At 35.9% G+C, this 19,691-nt stretch overlaps 1 protein-coding gene across 6 annotated transcripts in view; it reads left to right on the top strand.

The window, feature by feature from the left end:
* The window catches only part of LARP4 (La ribonucleoprotein 4), a 36,377-nt gene extending 17,830 nt beyond the window's left edge, over window positions 1-18,547 (top strand). For 2 of the 6 annotated variants that reach the window (XM_044679601.1, XM_044679599.1), the window contains 8 exons: window positions 1,367-1,579; window positions 1,998-2,101; window positions 4,678-4,908; window positions 6,708-6,756; window positions 7,719-7,877; window positions 16,099-16,220; window positions 16,879-17,050; window positions 17,951-18,547. In XM_044679601.1, coding sequence (XP_044535536.1) covers window positions 1,367-1,579; window positions 1,998-2,101; window positions 4,678-4,908; window positions 6,708-6,756; window positions 7,719-7,877; window positions 16,099-16,220; window positions 16,879-17,050; window positions 17,951-18,289 — 1,389 coding nt within the window. In that variant the 3' untranslated portion in view covers window positions 18,290-18,547. Of the gene's footprint in view, window positions 1-1,366; window positions 1,580-1,997; window positions 2,102-4,677; window positions 4,909-6,707; window positions 6,757-7,718; window positions 7,878-16,098; window positions 16,221-16,875; window positions 17,051-17,950 lie in introns of all 6 variants that reach the window. The other 4 variants (XM_044679602.1, XM_044679603.1, XM_044679604.1 and 1 more) reach the window with 4 other exon arrangements.
* The last annotated feature ends 1,144 nt before the right edge of the window (window positions 18,548-19,691 follow it).

Below are 19,691 nucleotides of genomic sequence, written 5' to 3'. Positions count from 1 at the left end.
GAAGAGTCTGGAGCCAAATTTGAACCCAAATATAAGTCTTCCTTATTCCAAGCCCAGTGCTCTACTCACTGCACTACCTAACTATCCCAGCATATACATATATGCACCTGAGTACATACATGCACACACTTGTACCACCCCAACCAAAGATTTTTCTTTGTACCTCCTAGACCTAGTACATGGTAGAGGTTTACTAAATGATCATAGATTGACATAACACAAAGCTCTTTTTAAACCTAATTTTTATTTGAGCCTCATCACCACAGGGGGATAGTTCCATTTTACAGATGAAGAAACAAACCCAGAAGCTAAATGATTTGCTCAAGTCTTTCATTGGATCTCATGGGAGGTCAAATTCAAACCTAGACCTTCCTGACTCCACATCCACCATACTCTACTTTTCTACTTAATCACTGTTTTCTAATGCAGTCTTAAATCAAAGCAGAAAATAACAGTGAATTTCTCATTCTCTCTACCTCTCCCATCGGGTCCCATCATATAACTTCTGAGCAAATGTATTGTGTTGCAATAGAAAAACTAGCCTGGAAAAGACAGGGATTTTCATCTCATCAGTAAGTTGGGTCACTGAGCAAATTGTTTAACCTCTTTGTGAAAGAACAGCTTACATCTAGCTTACTAAAATACCTTAGTCATTTTTTCTCCACTGCATAAATGCAGATAAACATAATTAGAATAATAATTATAATTTAAACTGTTTTTCCTACATTATAATCAGATCATGGCAGTGGCTGAAAAGTTCTACTGGCAAATGTTTCTAGTTATTTCAACAAAGTTAAGTATGTATTCCTTTACTAGAGAAGATTGCACCTGTGTTCTTTTTCATTATTTTAGTTATAAAATTGTCTATAATCAAAACATTCTATCAGAGCCTGAAAGTAGTACCTTAAGAAATTAATATGAAAATATGCAGTAAGAAGTAGTTTGGAAAGAATATTAAGGATTTGAAAGTAAAGAGTAATTGAAGTTATTGAGGGAAAGAACCTCACTTTAATTTAAAAAAAAAATAGAACTTAGCTGGTGAAGTTTACAAAGCAGTTCTAATTATTTAGTTGTGTTTTTGTGTGTGTGTGTGTGTGTGTGCGCGTGCGTGCGTGCGTGTGTGTGTGTGTGTGTGTGTGGTTTTTTAATTTTAATTTTATTTATCTCAGAGCTGGCTCCTACTTCTTAGGAAGTTAGCACCTTTCATGCCTGCAGGGGAGGTAAGTTTAAGGATGGAGAGCTATATCCTCTCAAATCAGTACCTCTGCCTAGCCTACTTTGTGACAACTCAGTTTCATTTGTCAAAATGGAGGATTTTTAAGAGTCCTTTACTGTAAATATAACAAAGATACTTTCTATTTCTTAGGCAAGGATTAAAGCCATCAATACATTTTTTGCAAAGAATGGTTACCGCATAATGGATTCCACTGTATATACTCAGCCAGTTCAGACACAAGCACAGTTTGCCTCCCCACTCTTTATGCAGCCTGTATATAGCCCTCATCAGCAGTACTCGATTTATAGTATTGTGCCTCAGCCCTGGTCTCCAAACCCTGCACCTTACTTTGAAACTCCACTGGTAAGTAATTTCACAAAACAGATATTTTTACTTGGTGTGAGATTTCAAAATTACAGTTTTTGTCAATTTACTGGCTATTTTGTGGTTTTCAAATAGTGTTCCAAATATACTATTCTGAATCTACCACTTATAATTTTCATTCTTTTAAGCCTTTTGGGAAAATGTAAAGAAGAAAATGGCATTAAACTTTTTCTACAGTCAAATTTTGTCTGTTCTCTGAATGTTTGCTGAAGGAATTGTTATCTTTTCATTAAATACGCAGTAAAATAGTGGCATTTTATCATAATAAATCTAGCGCTGATGGATTTTGAAGTCTCTGAGGCACAGATTGCAAGACATTTGAAATGTTTTTGATTTTTTAGAACTGAGTGAAGATACTTGTTACTGTAGTAGTTTGACTATCTTCTTCTCATTCTAGGCCCCCTTTCCCAATGGTGGATTTGTGAATGGCTTTAACTCACCAGGATCTTATAAAACAAATGCTGCTGCTTTGAGTATAGGTCGACCATTCCATAGAAATCGGTAAGAATATATTTTAATGTGAAGTGGAAAACTATTATTGACAAAGGCCCACAATCCAGAAGATTTAAAACCCTTGTGCTTTTTGTTGTCAATGTGGAAAATGTTTCTTTGCCCAGAATCTTTGATGCTACATATAGCAAAGTTTGTATCCCCTTTGCATGATGCATTTGGATACATTTTTTTAAGCATTAAATCAACTGTGAACGTTATCCTGGCTACAGATTTCTCACATCATACCACTCACATTTAGGACAAGTAGAGTAGTATTTGATATTTAATAAAAATAGATATTATTTTAGTTGCCCTGATAATTCTTGCTTCTTGATTGGATTTTGACAAAAGAATTGAGTAGAAATATCATCCATCAAAGCTATTTCAGAATTCTTCTACATCAATTAGCAGTTGCTCTCAGATCCCCTATTTTTCTCCTCTCTTTTTAAAAAATCCTTACCTTCTATCTTAGGTGGCATTAACTGTGATTTAGTTCCAAGGCAGAAGACCAGTATAGGCTAGACAATGAGAGTTGAATGACTTGCCCAGGATCATACAGATAGGAATTATCTGAGATCTGATTTGAATCCAGGACCTCCCATCTCTGGGCCTGGCTCTCCCATTCTTTTCGATTCATATATTCTACTACTTTTCAACCACTTGGGGGGGAAAAAATTCCAGATATCATACAACCAAGGAACTAGAAATGAGTGAGAATGAAGATATGACATCTCTTCTGTCTACCCACCCCCTTTTTAAAAATTTGCTGATTCCTTTTATTTGGGAAGAAACTTGAGGGTTCATATACTCCTGCATGCCAGGTTTATGATTTATAACATAAAAAAGGATTCTACCACATGAGATATAAATTAAGATTTGTTTCTTTTCTATTATTCTTTAAGAGCTTACATCTGAAGTAAGATTATAATCATTTGGCATGAGGAGTTTTGATAAAGGTCTTTTCCTTATTTTTTTTTTGTCAAATTAGAACCAGATTAATGAATTAGTGATGGCCCAATGATGATCAAAAGTTGCGCTTAGAGAGAACAGGACTAACTTCAAGGTCCAGGCATTTCTGTGCTTTTGCCTTTCTCCTCTTTTTTCTCTTCTTTCTTTTAAATCTTTTTTTCTTTTACTTTCTTTTCCTGCCTAGACTGAGATTGTGTCCTTCTCAATGACGGGTAAGATTATGAGATCTGAGGGCTATTAAAATTCATTACTGGCTATGTCAAAATATGATGCAGAAGTCTTATCCAGATAAGACTAGTAACCATAGCTATAAAGAGTGACAGTGAATTATAGGAATATATAAATCCCTTTAGTTATAATAATAGTTGACAGTTAGAACTTTAGAAACATTTAGACTTAAATTATCCTAAAAATTATACTTTATTGGTTAAGTGTAATTCTAGACATTGTTTCATATGCATTTCTAGTACTCTATACAAATGTAGGCAAGTTTTTTATCCCTATATTTTTAGTCCACCTCTTCCCTTAGAGGTATTAGTGAATTTTTATAGTGCTATTAATTTTCCATCATTCTTGGCAATGACTGTTTCACTTAGACAAAGTCATAATTTGCTGCTTGGCCAGATAAATTTTATGCTAGGTAACTTTCAGTAAGAAGTGGTATGCTATATCAAAGTCATCTTTCTGAAATCTCCTCTTTTGTAGATATTGAAAATCAGTATTGTATAGGCTCTTCTTTTTTCTACTTCACTAGTCAGTACTCTTTGGAGAATTAAACAAGTAGAATAGTGAAACCAGTATATTGTAGGTTTTTAGTAGTAAATGCATATAAAATTATCTTCTAGTATAAGATCATAAAATATTAGATCTGTAAGAAACTTTAGTTTATCTTATCCAACATGGAAGATTTCAGAGCTACTAAGTGGCCAAGAGAGCTAGAACTGAGTCTGGTCCTCTGACTCAGAGCTAAGTGCCCTTTCCATTTGACATCATGCCTCTCAATTCTAGAACTTGTTTTGGAGCTTATGGGGTTAGGAGGCTTGAGGAAGGTCGTTTAATTTTATCTGAATCAATCTGCAAGCATTCATTACTTGCCTTCTAAGACTTAAGCTTGGGAGATTCTCTATTGTCTCAAATTTTTTTTTAATTCTTTACCTTTATCTTAGAATCAATGTATATATTGGTCCAAAGGCAGAAGAGTGATGAGGACTGGGCAATTGGGGTTAAGTGACTTACCTGGGTTTGCTCTGCTAGGAAGTGTCTGAGACCATATTTGAACCCAGGACCTCCTAAATCCTGGCTCTATCCACTGGACCACCTAGCTGCCCTGCCTGTCTCTTAAATTTTTAAAAGAAAATAGAGCAAATTGTAGAATTTGAGAGCCAGTAATATCTTCAGAAAGACACACCATTTTATTTTAGAGATACTGAGGGTCTAGCACATTGTCACTCTCCAAAAAAGCACATCTCTTATTAGTAGCAGACATTCTCATACTTTGTTTTGTTACATTTTCATAACTTAAGATTGTATAAAAATCACAGGCTGGGTATTTTAAAGAACAGACTTTTTGACTCGTGTTACCTTTTTATCTATATACAATCTTGTGTTTTTATTAGCATGAAGACTCATTTTAGGTCATCTAGTAATTCAGAACACTCAGTGGAAGGATCGACTGTAGTTGGATCAGTGTCATTAGGTGATGGACCATTGAACAGAACTAGCTCAAGGAACTTTCAGACTGAACGGCATAATCACACACTATCTGGGAACCAAGAACAAGTATCTCCAAAGGAGTCTCCCACATCACAGATGGAGCAGAATGGTGACTATGGTGTTGGTAGAGGCAGGTAAGAATATGATTGCAAAACTCCCATTTTACTGGAACCATGGTAGTTTTTGAGAGACACAATGGCTTAATGAATGGAGAAACTACCTCAGAACCAGAAAGATGCTCGTGTCTTGCTTTATAGATACACATTAGCTCTCTCTGATCCTGAGTAATTAAGTGTCAGTTAGTATGCTGTGGTAAAGGTTTTCTGCACTAAGAGTTCCCTACAGTAATGGAATCATGGGACCCAAAAAACAATCAATGTGGAATTTAGGGAGTTGTGGGGGGTTTTTTGTTTTGGTTTTTTTTTTTTTGGTGATGACTTTTTAAAAAATTCCTTATTGTATAATTAAGCAAAAGAAATCAGTGTGTCTGAGGGCGTCTGCTTTAATTGCACATCAGTGGAGCCCTTTGTACTCAAGGAATTATCCTAGCCTATAGGGCAGAAGTCAGCAACGTATGGCTCTTTCTGCAGGAGCCATAAAGTCCATTTTTTTTTCAGGCGCTGTTACAGGAGCGGCACTGTGAGCACTGTACAGCTCTCATGAAATTACATTTTTAAAAATGTGGCATTTAGGGGCAGCTGGGTAGCTCAATGGATTGAGAGTCAGGCCTAGAGACAGAAGGTCCTAGGTTCAAATCCGGCCTCAGACACTTCCCAGCTGTGTGACCCTGGGCAAGTCACTTGACCCCCATTGCCCACCCTTACCACTCTTCCACCTAGGAGCCAATACACAGAAGTTAAGGGTTTTAAAAAAAAATGTGGCTTTTATGGCTCTCACAGCCAAAATGGTTGCCGACCCCTGCTATAGGGTTTCAAAGAGTAGGGGGCCCATTCTAACCTTGGTAATGAATGAAGAGGTTATCATTGGTGTTAAGCTTCATGTTCTTCGTGGTGTCATATATATGTCCTTTTGTGAATTAAATTAATATTTTGACTTATTGGAATCTAAATTGTGATTTTACCTTTAGTTCTTTTTTCTGACAATATCTTGAAATGTAAAAGTCACCGTTTTTGTCAATACTGGATAGTGTGGTCTTTTGTTATGGTTGTGTGTTAGGGTGGGGGTGTGAGGGTGTTTGTTTTTTTAATTTACTTAGAGCTAGAAGAACACAGGCTAAATATGATTCACAATGTGTGATAGCAGCCCAAAAAGTAAATGCTGCATCAAAAACAAATTACAGTTCCTTTTTAATTTGGTTTTGGGTACTTGTGGACTGATGCAGCCACATGTGGGCCATATGTTTGATAGCTCTGATATATAAGGCTTGGGGGAGATGCTGCATCTGGAATAGTGATAAATACAGTTGTTCGTTTTAGGGCAGCAGAAGTTTAGGGATATCACTAATATGCTTTTAAAAGTATCCCGGAATAGATCATTCAGGATGAATGAGATCCTCAAAAGTTTGCTGTGGGAGAATTGAAAAGACTATAATGTCAATCCAGTATCTATCTTCAGGTATGTGAAAGATTGTTTTATGAAGGAGATTTGTTCTGCTTGGTTACAGAGGATAGAACTAGGAGCATTATTTGGAAGGTGATTTTTTAAAATTTTCCCTCAGCAGTCATATATACTATATTTTGCTTGTGGTCACTTTAAAATTATATTTTGATATTAGATCTTAAAGGGATGAGCATCACCCTTTTTTCCTATTAAAAACCAGTGTCTAGTGATTTGGATGTTCATCTTTCCCTCCTTTTCTTCTCTTCCCTTCCTTTTCCCCCCCTCTGCCCTCTTTCTTTCATTCTTTCTCATTTCTTCCATCTCCACATCTTTTGATCTTCCCCTCCCCCCCTCCCTCTCTCTTCTTTAAAAGGAGAAATCTTTTCAGAGGCCGGAGACGTCGAGAAGATGACAGAATTTCAGTAAGTGAACTTTTATGTTAATTGCATAGATTTTGTTATTCAGAGACTTAGGCTACTTCTGTTTTTAAAGATTCCATTATATATAAAATAAGAAAGTAGTTGGTTTCCATATATTTCTACTCTTATGTGGAGAGACTGCTTGTTTTCATGTTAGCAATCTGCGGTGAGCCCTGTTCAGATCATTATCTTAATATTCTTTTTTTTTTCTTGAATGAATGATATACAAACAGCCACCTTACCTGTGAGTCTGTGTTTTCTAAAGTTTATATTTATTAAGCCTCTTTTTAGTTTTTATTGGGGGGGGGTTGCGTTATTTCATTTCATTCACCATTATTTTTTACTATCCAAGGAAGATGAAAAATAAGGTATAAGTAAATGGGAATTCCCAGCATAAGTGATATGATACTCATTATTTATTTGACTTAAAAATTGTTTTTACTTGTATTATTGACTAGTGTGACATTTAACCATACAGGCTAAAATTGTACTTGCTTCAGTGACTATGGTAATGATTTAAAATGATAAAGGCTGATATTATAAGAGAAATTAATATTTTAATTGCCATGGCCATGTTGGTAAAATATATATGACCACACCTGACTATCCTTAAAAATGCCACCATCTTTATCTCCACCCATCTTCCTCACCTCGCATGCCAGAGAGCCCACTCAGGTAGCAAAAAGAGGGTGTCTCAAGGCCGCCCTCTGAATTTAAGTCGAGCTCAACATTGGTTCCCATTCTCTGACCTAATCATGCCAGGAACCAGAAACCCATTGGATCACAGGGAATGTAGTCTCAAAGTCCCCATGTGTCCACAGGAAGTTTTTAAGATACTGAATTCCAAACACACACTATTGGATAACTCTGTAGTTTGTTTTACCTACCATATTCCTGTTGTTTGTGTTTGAATGCCACTTATATAAACTCTGGTACAAATGAACTCCCTTATCTTTGTCTTCTAGCGACCTCATCCTATAGCTGAAACAAAGACTCCTACACCAAAGTTTGACTTGTTAGCATCAAATTTTCCTCCTTTGCCTGGTAGCTCATCAAGAACACAAGGTGAACCTGCGCTGGAGAGCAGGATGTCAGATGTTGTTAAGGGAATCTCCAAAGAAAAGGTAATTAGTATGGAATCCCAAACAGTTATTTTTTTTTTCTGATCTTTTGATCAATTTAGTAGCAATTAAATTTAATTTGTCTTAAGTGCAAGGTTGTCACAGATTTCTCAGACCCTGATCTTAAATGCTTACAATCTCTAATATAAGACTTGAACAAAAATAAAATACATATTATACAAGGGACAGTTAAAGACGTACAAAGGAACAGTCCCAAGGAGATACTATACAAAATTAAATACAGAGCACTTTATTAGGGGACATAGGTTGACAAAGATTGACACCAGAGTCAGCCCTTAGAGAGTCAAAAACACAATAGGTGAGGATAGGGCAGAACACGAAAATTAATTCCAGCTGCTAGCAAAGACTGAAAGGTGGAAGGATGACAATAGGCTGAAACATATAAGGAAACAGTATGAGATAAGGATAGACAGATATGTTGGGGCCACACTTTGATCTTTTATCAGGTTTTAATTTCAGTTATTCATATAGTTTTGCTTTGTTTCTTTGTAACTCCTGTTAGTCATACAGAACTTGTTGCTTTCATAATTCACCTCAAATTAGTTGACATCCCAGGATTTTCCTTTGGATTTTCTTCAGGAGTTTTTAAGGACATTTGTCAAGGTATAATGTTTTTGTCTTATTCCTAGAATACCCACGGCAAAGAACATTAGAAATTATACCCAGTTTTGTAATCCAATACAACTCTTTGGTAGATTTTGCTTCTTTGTTATATATGTGTACTTGAAGAATACTCCTTCACATGTTTAATTTTAAGGGAGATTGCTTTAGGAAGAGGAAAAAAAACAAGACAATTGAGTTTAATTTTTTTTTTTAATTTTTTTCATAAAAGCATTTGAATTGGGAGAAGTTAACTGTTCTCCTTCATTAGTTTTACTAGTGGTGTGCTGGGAATTTTAATTTCCAAGTCTATTCCCTTACAGCTCCTCCACATAATCCCAGAACATCTTTTCACAAACACCCAATGAATCAAGAATGTTAACTCATTTTTATTTTATACACAAGATTACTGAAAAAATAATTAGGAAGCCAAATCTACAAAGGTTATTTGCTAAGGAAATTATTCCCAGGTCTGCCCCCCAATAAGGAATAATTATTTAAGTAAAATTTGATTATGACCTAGCTTTTTAAGATATGAACTTTATTTTTCTTTTCTCTTTACTTTTTGTCTTAGAATCTTTACTATGTATTGGTTGGTTCCAAGACAGAAAGACAGTAAGGCTAGACAATTAGGGTTAAGTGACTTGCCCAGGCTCACATAACTAGGAAGTTTCTGAGACCAGGTTTAACCCCAGATCTTCCAGGCTCCCAGCCTGGCATTCTTCTACTGTGCTGCCTAGCTACCTCACCACACAGCCTCCTTACCCTTCTCCCTCCCCCCCATAGTGATTACTTTTTTTTTTTATTTCTTTACTTGTAGTAGTATATTCTTTTTTTTATTATTTTAAACATTTATTAATATTTATATTTTAGAAAAGTTAACATGGTTACATGATTTATGCTCTTACTTTCCCCTTCTCCCCCCTTCCCTGGCCAATATGCATTTCCACTTGTTTTAACATGTGTCATTAATCAAGACCTATTTCCAAATTGTTGATAGTTGCATTGATGTGGTACTTTCGATCCCCAATCATGTCCTCATCAACCCATGTATTCAAGCAGTTGATTTTCTTCTGTGTTTCCTCTCCTGCTGTTCTTCCTCTGAATGTGGGTAACGTTCTTTTCCATAAATCCCTCAGAATTGTCCTGGGTCATTGCATTGCTGCTAGTACAGAAGTCCATTGCATTCGATTTTACCACAGTATATCAGTCTCTGTGTACAATGTTCTTCTGGCTCTGCTCCTTTCACTCTGCATCAATTCCTGGAGGTCTTTCCAATTCACATGGAATTCCTCCAGTTTATTATTCCTTTTAGCGCAATAATATTCCATCACCATTATATACCACAATTTGTTCAGCCAGTCCCCAATAGAAGGGCATACGCTTGTTTTCCAGTTTTTTTGCCACCACAAAAAGCATGGCTATAAATATTTTCGTGCAAGTCTGTTTATCTATGATCTCTTTGGGGTACAATCCCAACAATGGTATGGCTGGATCAAAGGGCAGGCATTCTTTTATAGCCCTTTGAGCATAGATCCAAATTGCCATCCAGAATGGTTGGACCATAGTGATTACTCTTAATAAACCTTTGAGAGATTCTTAACATTTTCTTAAATATACATTTAGTGAAGTGATTAACAGTGACTAAAAGATCTGGTCTGTGAATAAAATAAAAGGAAGTCTGACATTCTCCTTAATATATCTTTAACTCATCATATGAGATTGTACTGACCAATTTATTTTCTCATGGCATGGTTATGCATAAAATATAACCTGGCACAGCTGCCTCCAGAATCAGGAAGATCTGAACAAGTCACTCAATCTTAGTGTCTCAAACTACTCTAGTCCATAACTCCCTACCCTGGGGAAGTCTGGAAAAAAAAAAATAGAAACACCAAAATAATAACCAAATTCCATTCTAACCACCATTTTTAATCCTCTCTAAAAAATGAACATTATTTTAAAATTGGAAAGGTCCTTAGGGCCATCTAATCCAATTCTTCCATATTATTTGGACCCAGATTGGTCCAAACTGGTCTGCCTGCAATCATAAATGGCAGAGGCAGAATTTGAGCCCCGGCCCTCTAATTCCAAAGCCAGGATTCCTTCCACTCTACCACACTGCCTTTCTAACTAGATAGTTACTCATGTCACATCTCGTTGCTGTTGACCTTCTGGTATAGGGCCTACTGAGGAATTAAAATAGTATATGTATCAAAAGGAAAAATGATATTCTGTGTCAGTCGTGAATGTTCCAAAGACAAATACTTCCCACCAGGTAATAGAAATGAACAAAAATTAAAACTATACAAGTTAATCACATATCTGATTTACTAAAGGGTTGCTACTTAAGAGAACACTCTGGTGAGTCCTCTAGAAAGCAAATAAGGCTCAGGATGCAGTTTTTTAAACTATAGAATATTTAGTCATTAACTGGTTCAGTAAAAGCATGTTAGGCAAAATAACATAATATGGGAACAATGTTATGTTGGCCAACTAGACAAATGATGTTAAAATAGGTGCAATGTCAGCACTGAAACATCAACTACTATTTCATTGGTATAAGGAACTCCCTGGATGAAGGTAACTCTCTCCCATTGCATGTTGGCACTTTTTAAGAATTTCCCAGATTATAAAGAGTGCCCCATATGTATCAAGGGATGGATTTGAACCAAATCTTTCTTACTATGAGGTGGGCATTCTGTCATTTAATGCCACATTGCTATTTTTTATTATAATGATTATTGATATCTAAACCAATTTGGCCTTCTCCAGTCACGTGATCAGATCTCTTAATTAAAATGCCACCAGAAGCAAGGAAAGTTATTTAGTCTTAGTAAAGTAGGAGAAGCACTCCTCTACCTATTCAATTTGATTTTTTTTTTTTAAACCTTTACTTTCCATCTTAGAATCTATACTGTGTAATAGTTCCAAGACAAAAGAGCGGTAAGGGCTAGGCAAGTTAAGTGACTTGCCCAAAGTCACACAGATGGGAAGTGTCTGAAGTCAGATTTGAACCCAGGACCTCCCATCTCTAGGCCTGGCTTTTAAACCAGTGAGCCACCCAGCTGCCCACACTCCTCTACCTATTGCTTAAGCCTAATGAGAAGCATGCAGTAAAGAACAGAGAAGTCTATAGTAAAGTTATTGGCTTTGTACTAAGGAGTTTATCAGAGATGAATGGGGAAGATCATTAAACAACAGGAAGGGCCAAATTAGGCAATAGGGTTCATTCTCTGTCTCTAGTCGCTCTATAGATTCTAAGACAGATATGGAGAAAATGGTTGATGAGTATGATGGGAAGGACTAAGGAGAAAGTGGAATTTAAGATTATAGAGAATGGAACAATGAAGAAGCTATAAAATCATCCTGAGGTCTGAGAAGGGAGGAGATAGGGGGAAGGAGGTACCTTGTAGGCAGAAGTTTTCATTAAATTTCCTTTTAAGTGTTTAGCTTTTGTTTGTTAGTTTTATTGTATTATGTCTTTAAAGGGGTATATTGACAATTTCTGCCTTTTTACATTTGTTTACAATATCTCTGCTTTATTACAACAGTCAATTTTTATAAAAGTTGCATGTGGTAGAGAAATATGTATATTCTTTTGCTATTCCACTTAAAACAACAAAATTCTGGAAAAGTTAATCCAGATTTTCCAGAATTTTGTTGTTTTCTATGTTTTCTCTTTTGTTTATATTTCTGTTAGGCCTATCCAAAACTAATGGGTGGGATACTGAATTCTCCTATCACTATTATGTCATATTTTATGGCTTTTTGAAACATGTTTCCTACATGAATTTAGATTCTAAGGCAGTTGGAGTATATAAGCTAATTACTGATACTGATTTGTTTATCCCTTTTTTTTTTTTTTTAACTGTTTTGCTTCATCTCTGATAGCATCTTGACAACTACTGCTTTTTTGGATTCACATGTTGCATTGTAATTTGTAAATTGTTTCCTATCCCCTGTTTTATTTTGTGTGTGTGTGTTTGGTGGTTTGGTGGGTTTTGGAGGTTTTTTAAATATGTTTCTTGTCAATTGATTATAGAGTTTTCTTGTCCATTCATTTATTTTTTAATTTTATTACATTGTTTAACCCATTCACATTTAAAGTTAGAAGAGTATAGTTTTCTTCCATCCGTCTCTAAAAGCGGGTATTTTAGGGGTTTTTTCCCTATCCTGCTATAAATGCAGTATTATGTTCTTTCATTTACTTTAATCTTTTTTTTTTTGGTAGCATTATTTTTACTGGTTCTCTTTATCTCACCCCTAACCCCTCTTATTAGGATTACCCCTTTCCCTTTAGGGTTTTGTTTATTGATTCTTTTCCTTAGATATGAATTCCATATTTCCTGCTATTCCTGTTTTTCTTGTTGACTTATCTATTTGTGTTCTAGGTCTTTTAAGATTTCTTCTTCCTGGAGTCTGGTATTTTGACTCTTCCTGCTTCTGCACATGTTGAGGGGAGGGGAGGACACCCCTTATTCTCTCACTCCTTGCCTTCTTCTCCTATTGTGGTTTCCTTGGAGGCTTCTCCCACACTGGGCAATTAGAATTTCACCAGTCTAGGTTTCTACCTGGAGTGATTGTGGAGTAGTCAGAGCTGGTCCCATCTGGATCTCTTTCCCTCAGGTTACTGCCCAGTTCTTGATACTCTAGGTGTCTTGTCCTGGGGGCCATTCCCACTCCCTCTGTTCCTTAGTTCTCTTGGTGCCCATAGTTCTGAGCTTTACAATATAATCTTTTGCAATTGAAAGGCTGCCTAGCTGGCTTTTGAGGCCCAAGCTGGCTTCCTTTTATCCTAGAGCATAAGAGTGAGGGGGCAACTGGGAACAGGGGCAGATTTTGTTGTGCCCCTATGTCATGTCCTTGGGTCTGCTTGTGCATGGGAAGTAGGGAGAGGAGTTCTAGTTAATTTAGAGTTAAATGAGCTTCAGTTCCTTAGTTTTGGAAACTTTGGGGGTATTTTTGTTTGTTTGTTTGCTTGCTTGTTTTAACCTTTTAGATTCTGGATATGCTGGACAATGGAAATAGCTAAAATTATTTTACCTTTGATACATAATTCTGTTTTGGAGAGGTTTGAGAACTGAAAGAGCTATCTCTTCATTCCTTTCAGGGACTAAAATACTTCACCACTAAAGAATGATTTAGGATAGCAGTATCCTTCAGGTCTGATGAACTTCTTTTTCCCCAAGTGTATAGAGAGCTTTAATTAATGTAGTATAGCTATTAATAGCTTTGATCCTTTCTTCTGAAAAACTGTTTAATCATTTCCTTCATAGGGAATGCTCTTATTCTTATAAATTTGATTCAATTCCCTTATAAAGTTTTAGAAATAAGACCTTTTTAAAAAAATTTTGCCACAAAGATTTTTCCTAATTCTATAATTTTAGCTGCTTTGGTTTTGCTAGTGCAAAAACTTTCTCATTTCGTATAATCAAAATTATCCATTTCAAGTCCTTAGAACTTCTCTATCTTATGTTTGGCCAAGAACTCTTTCAAGTTTTCCCAACAGTTTTTATCAAATAGCGAATTCTTGCCCCAATAACTGGGAATTTTGTTATCAAACACACACTAGGTTACAGTGTCCGTTTGCTTCTGTATATTTTGTGTACCATATCTGTTCCACTGATTAACCTATTTCTAACCCAGTACTAAATTATTTTGGACAATTATAGCTTTTTAATATGGCCCAAGATTTCCTATTACTAGGCTTCCTGCCCCTTTTCCATTTTTTTCCCCTTGGTATTCTTCCAGCTGAATTTTGTTGTTTTCATTCTCTAAAGTAATTCTTTAGTAGTTTGGTAGGGTACTGAATAAATTAATTAATTTAGATGGTATTATAATTTTTATTAATTTTATTATGTTGACTTAGCCTACCCATGAGCAATATTTCTCCAGTAATTTAGATCTTTGTGAAGAGTGCTTACAGTTTTGTTCATATAGTTCCTGTGTGTTTCTTAGCAAGTAGACTCCCAGATATTTTATTCTATCTCTATTTTCACTAAAATTCTTTCTCTATCTTTCCCTACTTGGTTTTGTTGATTTTATATATACAAACATGCTGATGATGTATGAGAGTTTATTTAATATCCTGAAACTTTGCTGAAATAATTGGTTCTCTAGTTTTGTTTCCTCATTGCCTAGCTTATTCCCTCAATTTCTTTTTCTTGTGTTTTTTTCGGTAACATGAATTCTGATGCAGTATTGTATAGTTATAATAATAATAGACATCCTTGACTAACTTACTATGTAACACAGTAACCAAACTTCACACTGAAGCCATGAACTTTGCTCTTTATGGGCTCAATTTCCTCATAAGGTTAAGGTCTCAGTGGTAAGCTAACTAATCTCACTTAAGTCATTTTGCCTGCATTTTTTCCCTGAGTAAATTAATGAAATTGGATACAGTTTGCTTGTATATAAATAAGGTTATTTCTTGACTTAGGAAAACCTAAATTTAAAAAAAATCTTGTGGTTGTTTATTTGCTTTCCTGATCATAGTATTTTTTAAATCACCTTTAGTTAAAGATTATCGATGAGACTTGATTTTTGTGCAGTATAAATTCTTGTTCATTTTCAGGATCCACCTGTCTTGTTAGGAGATACTTATAGTTGAATATCATTTCTGCTTTTATTCTTAACTATGTTAATTTCTTACCGACACTTATGCCAGAGGATCAGCAGGGATGGAATATGAAACTAATTAGGTAGGGGGTAGCTGGGTGACTCAGTGGATTGAGAACCAAACCTAGAGATGGAGGTCCTAGGTTCAAATCTGGCCTCAGACACTTCCCAGCTGTATGACCCTGGGCAAGTCACTTAACCCGCATTACCCAGCCCTTACCACTCTTCTGCCTTAGAACCAATACACAGTATTGATTCTAAGATGAAAGGTAAGGATTTAAAAAACAAACAAACAAAAAACCTAGTTAGGTTACTATTTGAAAACATTAGATCAGAAAAGAAAAGAAAACATTAGATAAATTGAGTTTGGGATTCTTTGGATTTTGTCTATTGATGCTATATTAGTTCTTCATAGAAAAAAAAGTTGAATGTTTGAGTACACATTTCATTAACAAGAATATTTTATACAATTTGAATTTCCTTGCAAACTTGGTAAATAATCAAGTCCTCTTCTTTCTCCTTGTGCTGTTGCCTGCCATTATTATGTTAACTTTATTTCACATTCATTTAAGATATATTTCTGTGTATAACCGTGATTGAATTGCTTGTCAGCTCCAGAAGTGGGGAGGGTGTAAGGAAGAGAGGGAGACAATATGAATTGTATAACTTTGGAAAACACATGTGGAAATTTGTTATTAAAATAATAATTATAATCTAATAGGGAAAACTAAAAAAAAGACATTTCTAAAGCTGTATAAATCAATAAAGGTTTAAATTTATACTGTTATATTGCTGCCAAAATCTTTTTCCAAATAATTTTTATTCTTTTCTACTTTATTATTGTTATAAATGCCTGTTATTGTCTCATTACTCTTTTCTTCTTCAATGCCTGAGAGACCACATTCTTAATAATGATTATATATAACAAAACATTTCAAGTTCCAGTATCATTTGTACTTTTTAATATGTTTCCTTTAAGGAGAACAAAGAGTTTCCAGCTAGTTGCCCAACTTCTTCTGAGGAAAGACAGACAGACAGCAATGCCCAGCTGCCAAACTTGAATGCAAGTTCTCCAAATATAGCTGAGATTCCTGTGTTAAGGTACAAAATTAAGAAGTGACTGTTGTTTCTGTTTTGTTTTCAAAGAATATGTTGGGAATTTTTCTTTTGCTATCTTAAAAGAATTTAATCTCAAAGCTGGAAGTGAGGTATATTCTAGTCCAGACTTTGGCTTAACTGGATATGTGCCCTTGACATTTTAAAGTTCTTAACTTGTAAAATGAGGGCACTGTACTACACAATGTATGAGACCTAGTATTTTCTAACTTCAACAATCTATAAAAATAGAATGGCTAAAAACAATGTAAAATCTGGGTTATGAGTGAGAAGCTCGTTGTCTTTCAGTTTTCTGATTTTATCATAAGAGATTCTGAAATATTCTGACCATTTACAATGTATGTCAGGATTGCTTCTGATCTTTTTTTTTTTTTTTTAAGCCCTTAACTTCTGACTTAGAAATCAGTTCTGTGCATTGGTTCTAAGTCAGAAGAACAATAATGGCTAGGCAGTGGGGGTTAAGTGAATCTCAGGGTCACACAGCTAAAGTGTGTGAATTGAACCCAGGACTCTCCCATCTCTAGGCCTCCACTGTGCCATCTAGCTGCCCCCTGAACTTTCCTCTTAATAGGGCTTATTAGGAAGATAGTAAGCTCTTCATGATTTCATAAAGCCTTGTCAAATTCTTACCTTTCTTCAGTAGCACAACTCAGCAGGAAAAAAATCTGGTGGAGGTTTGCCCTGCCAAGAAGGATGTTTCTGACCAGACAGCTCCACTTTTACCATCTTGTTCCCCTAATGTTGCAAAACCACCAAGGATAAACACCACTTCACCCTGTAGCAATGTAAATGTGGCCACAGCTATTGCTGTGCAGGTAAGGCAAATAGTTTCATTTTTTCTGTAGTCTTAAGATGAGACTTTTAAGCTGACATTAAATTTCACAAATAATTTTAAAGTACTTATTATATTGTACTATGCACTAAATGTGGGGAAAGAAGAGTGCCTTTCTTTACCATCCCTCAGGCTCCAAAATTAAGATAATCCCTTGTTAGGTTCAAGGAACAGGTTACTTGGGAACAAAGAATCCCGCATGGAACTCATTCTGCCCACCTCCTAACTTCAAAAGTTCATCATAGTGGAGGAATACAATACTTTAAGTCTTTGCTTAATGGTAGAAACAGAGAAATCATTCTGTTTCCCAGTTCCTGAACTTAGTTGCTATGGCTCTTGTTCTCATGCAATTGCGGAAGATTTCTCAACCCTATCATAGTGACTCACCCTTGTACTACTTTTTCGGCAGCATGGTAGGAACCTTCTATATACAAGATTTAAAGTAAATTTGAGTGCTGACTTTCCTAAATATAGGATCTCACCACTAGTTTCACACATTTACTATGTTTTTCGTAGATCTTCTTAGAGGAACAGAGATTGAAACTTTCCACCTAGAATCACTACCTTTCTTGCCCTCAGGTTTCCTTTGTAAACACAAAATAGTGTGGAAGCAGGTAGTTTTGATCCATGTCTTTAAGCTCTTATGGTAGCTGTACTTGCCTGTTTCCTTTATATAACAGTTTCTCATTCCTTCTCTTCTGTAATATCTGATCTTTTAGAATGAGCTATGTACTGCTCTAGATGACCTCCAGGCCAAACTTTGTGTAGAGTAACCGAACACTAAGGATTATTTTATCATCTTTGCAGTTAATTTTAGCTCCTTTGGTACATGCTTATGCAAGTCTAGAGCATACAATTTTTTTGGTCTTTTGTCATCACAAAGGAGCCCCGGAAGTTAAGTTATGCTGAAGTTTGCCAGAAGCCCCCCAAGGAGCCTCCTTCAGTTCCCGTGCAGCCACTACGAGAGCTTCGTTCCAATGTTGTGTCGCCTGCCAAAAATGAAGAGAATGGTGTTCCTGAGAAGTCTCATGATAAGTCGCATGAAAAGCCAGAAGGAAGGGCTAGTAAGGATTATCCTGGCTTCCGTGGTAATACTACTCCCAGAGGTGCAGCTGGAAAAATCAGGGAACAGAGACGCCAATTTGGCCATAGATCTTCACCTCAGGGAGTGACTCGGCGTAATGGCAAAGAGCAGTATGTGCCACCCAGATCACCAAAGTAAAAACAAAGAAACAAACAAAAAAAACTGTTCAAAACTCCTATCTCTTTCAGTTAAACTTGAACTGTTGATTAATGAGCTATGTTGGAGAGGAGGGGGTATATAGCCAGGAAGGAGACAGGAGAGAAAATATGGCCTGAACCATTGTGGATCTTTGGAGTTTGTGAAAGGCGGAATCCTGGAATTCATCTCTAAAGTGATTTAAAATGCTGGAGGATTCCAATCAGTATAAATATATATATAAATATTATAATTTTTGTATTTTTGTTTGTCTTTAATTTGCAAGGTTTCCTGCCTGAAATTAATTTTGGGGGTTGAAAATTAGCTGGAAAATGCATATTTACAGGTCCTTCAGTATAGGAGGAGGTGAGGGAGTGAGAGAGAATATTTTTTGACAAAGCATTTCTGTAAAATTAGAAATTACTTTTTTTATCTATTTAAAGTTAGGCTTGTAGAATGCTGTCTTTGCCTATATGGCCTTGTGTTGCAAATCAGATCATTGGCTGGTGTGCTTGGTTTGTGTGTTTGCGTGTATGTGCCAGAATGAGAGATTACAGCCAATTCTGTTATGTCATAACTTAGTAACTGATTTAAAAACTGAATGTACTACTTAAGTAGAATTTTTTTCCAGCTTGAAATTTAGTCTGTCTTTTGAACTTACTAATATTTCATTCAATAAGCTTTTTAACTGAATTTACTGGATATCTGATTGTAGGTCAGAATAAGTTTGAAGCTCAAGGAAAATGGGGGTGGGGGCAGGGGCAAATAAATATAAAACTTGGTCTTGGACCTGTGCTTTCAGGCCTGGTAGACTTGTAGGGGTTAAAACTGCCCTGTTTTCTTTCCCCAATAAGGGGAACATAACATCTTTTCATTTTTGTTGCTTCAGTGTTGTTCTTTGTGCATCCTCTCCCCAACCTACAATAGACCTGTGTGTGCTTCTCATTACGTTAGGCAGGCAGGTCTAATAAGATCTTACTTTAGGTATGTTCTAAACATGGCTTCTGAAATAAGTGTTGTTCATTACTTTGCAATACTTTGTTCAAGTATTTGAGTACTTAGGACCCAGGTTGGAAGGGCAGGCTGCCCCTACAGTAATTTGTGTTATTGCTAAAGATAAGACTTTGTAACTAATTCTTTAAAGTGTTAAGTACTGTAGAAGTCAAATTTTTATAATTTGGGGGGAACTTTTCTGTTTACAGTGCATACAATGCCTGCATCTTTTTTTTTTTCCCCAACAAAATTTTTTTTTCCAGAATTAACTCTTGACATATACCAGGAGGTCATAAAATTTTAAGTTTTTGAGGAAAGGCTGAGGAAGAAAGGTAGTTTAAAAAAATAACCTGTGTAGGTTCTCATTGTCTACATTTGCAGCTCTGTTGTACACTGAACAGATGAGTTTATG

The sequence above is a fragment of the Gracilinanus agilis genome, chromosome 5, assembly GCF_016433145.1.
Source record: "Gracilinanus agilis isolate LMUSP501 chromosome 5, AgileGrace, whole genome shotgun sequence".
Lineage (NCBI taxonomy): Eukaryota > Metazoa > Chordata > Mammalia > Didelphimorphia > Didelphidae > Gracilinanus > Gracilinanus agilis.
This window is presented reverse-complemented; position numbering and strand designations above follow the sequence as displayed.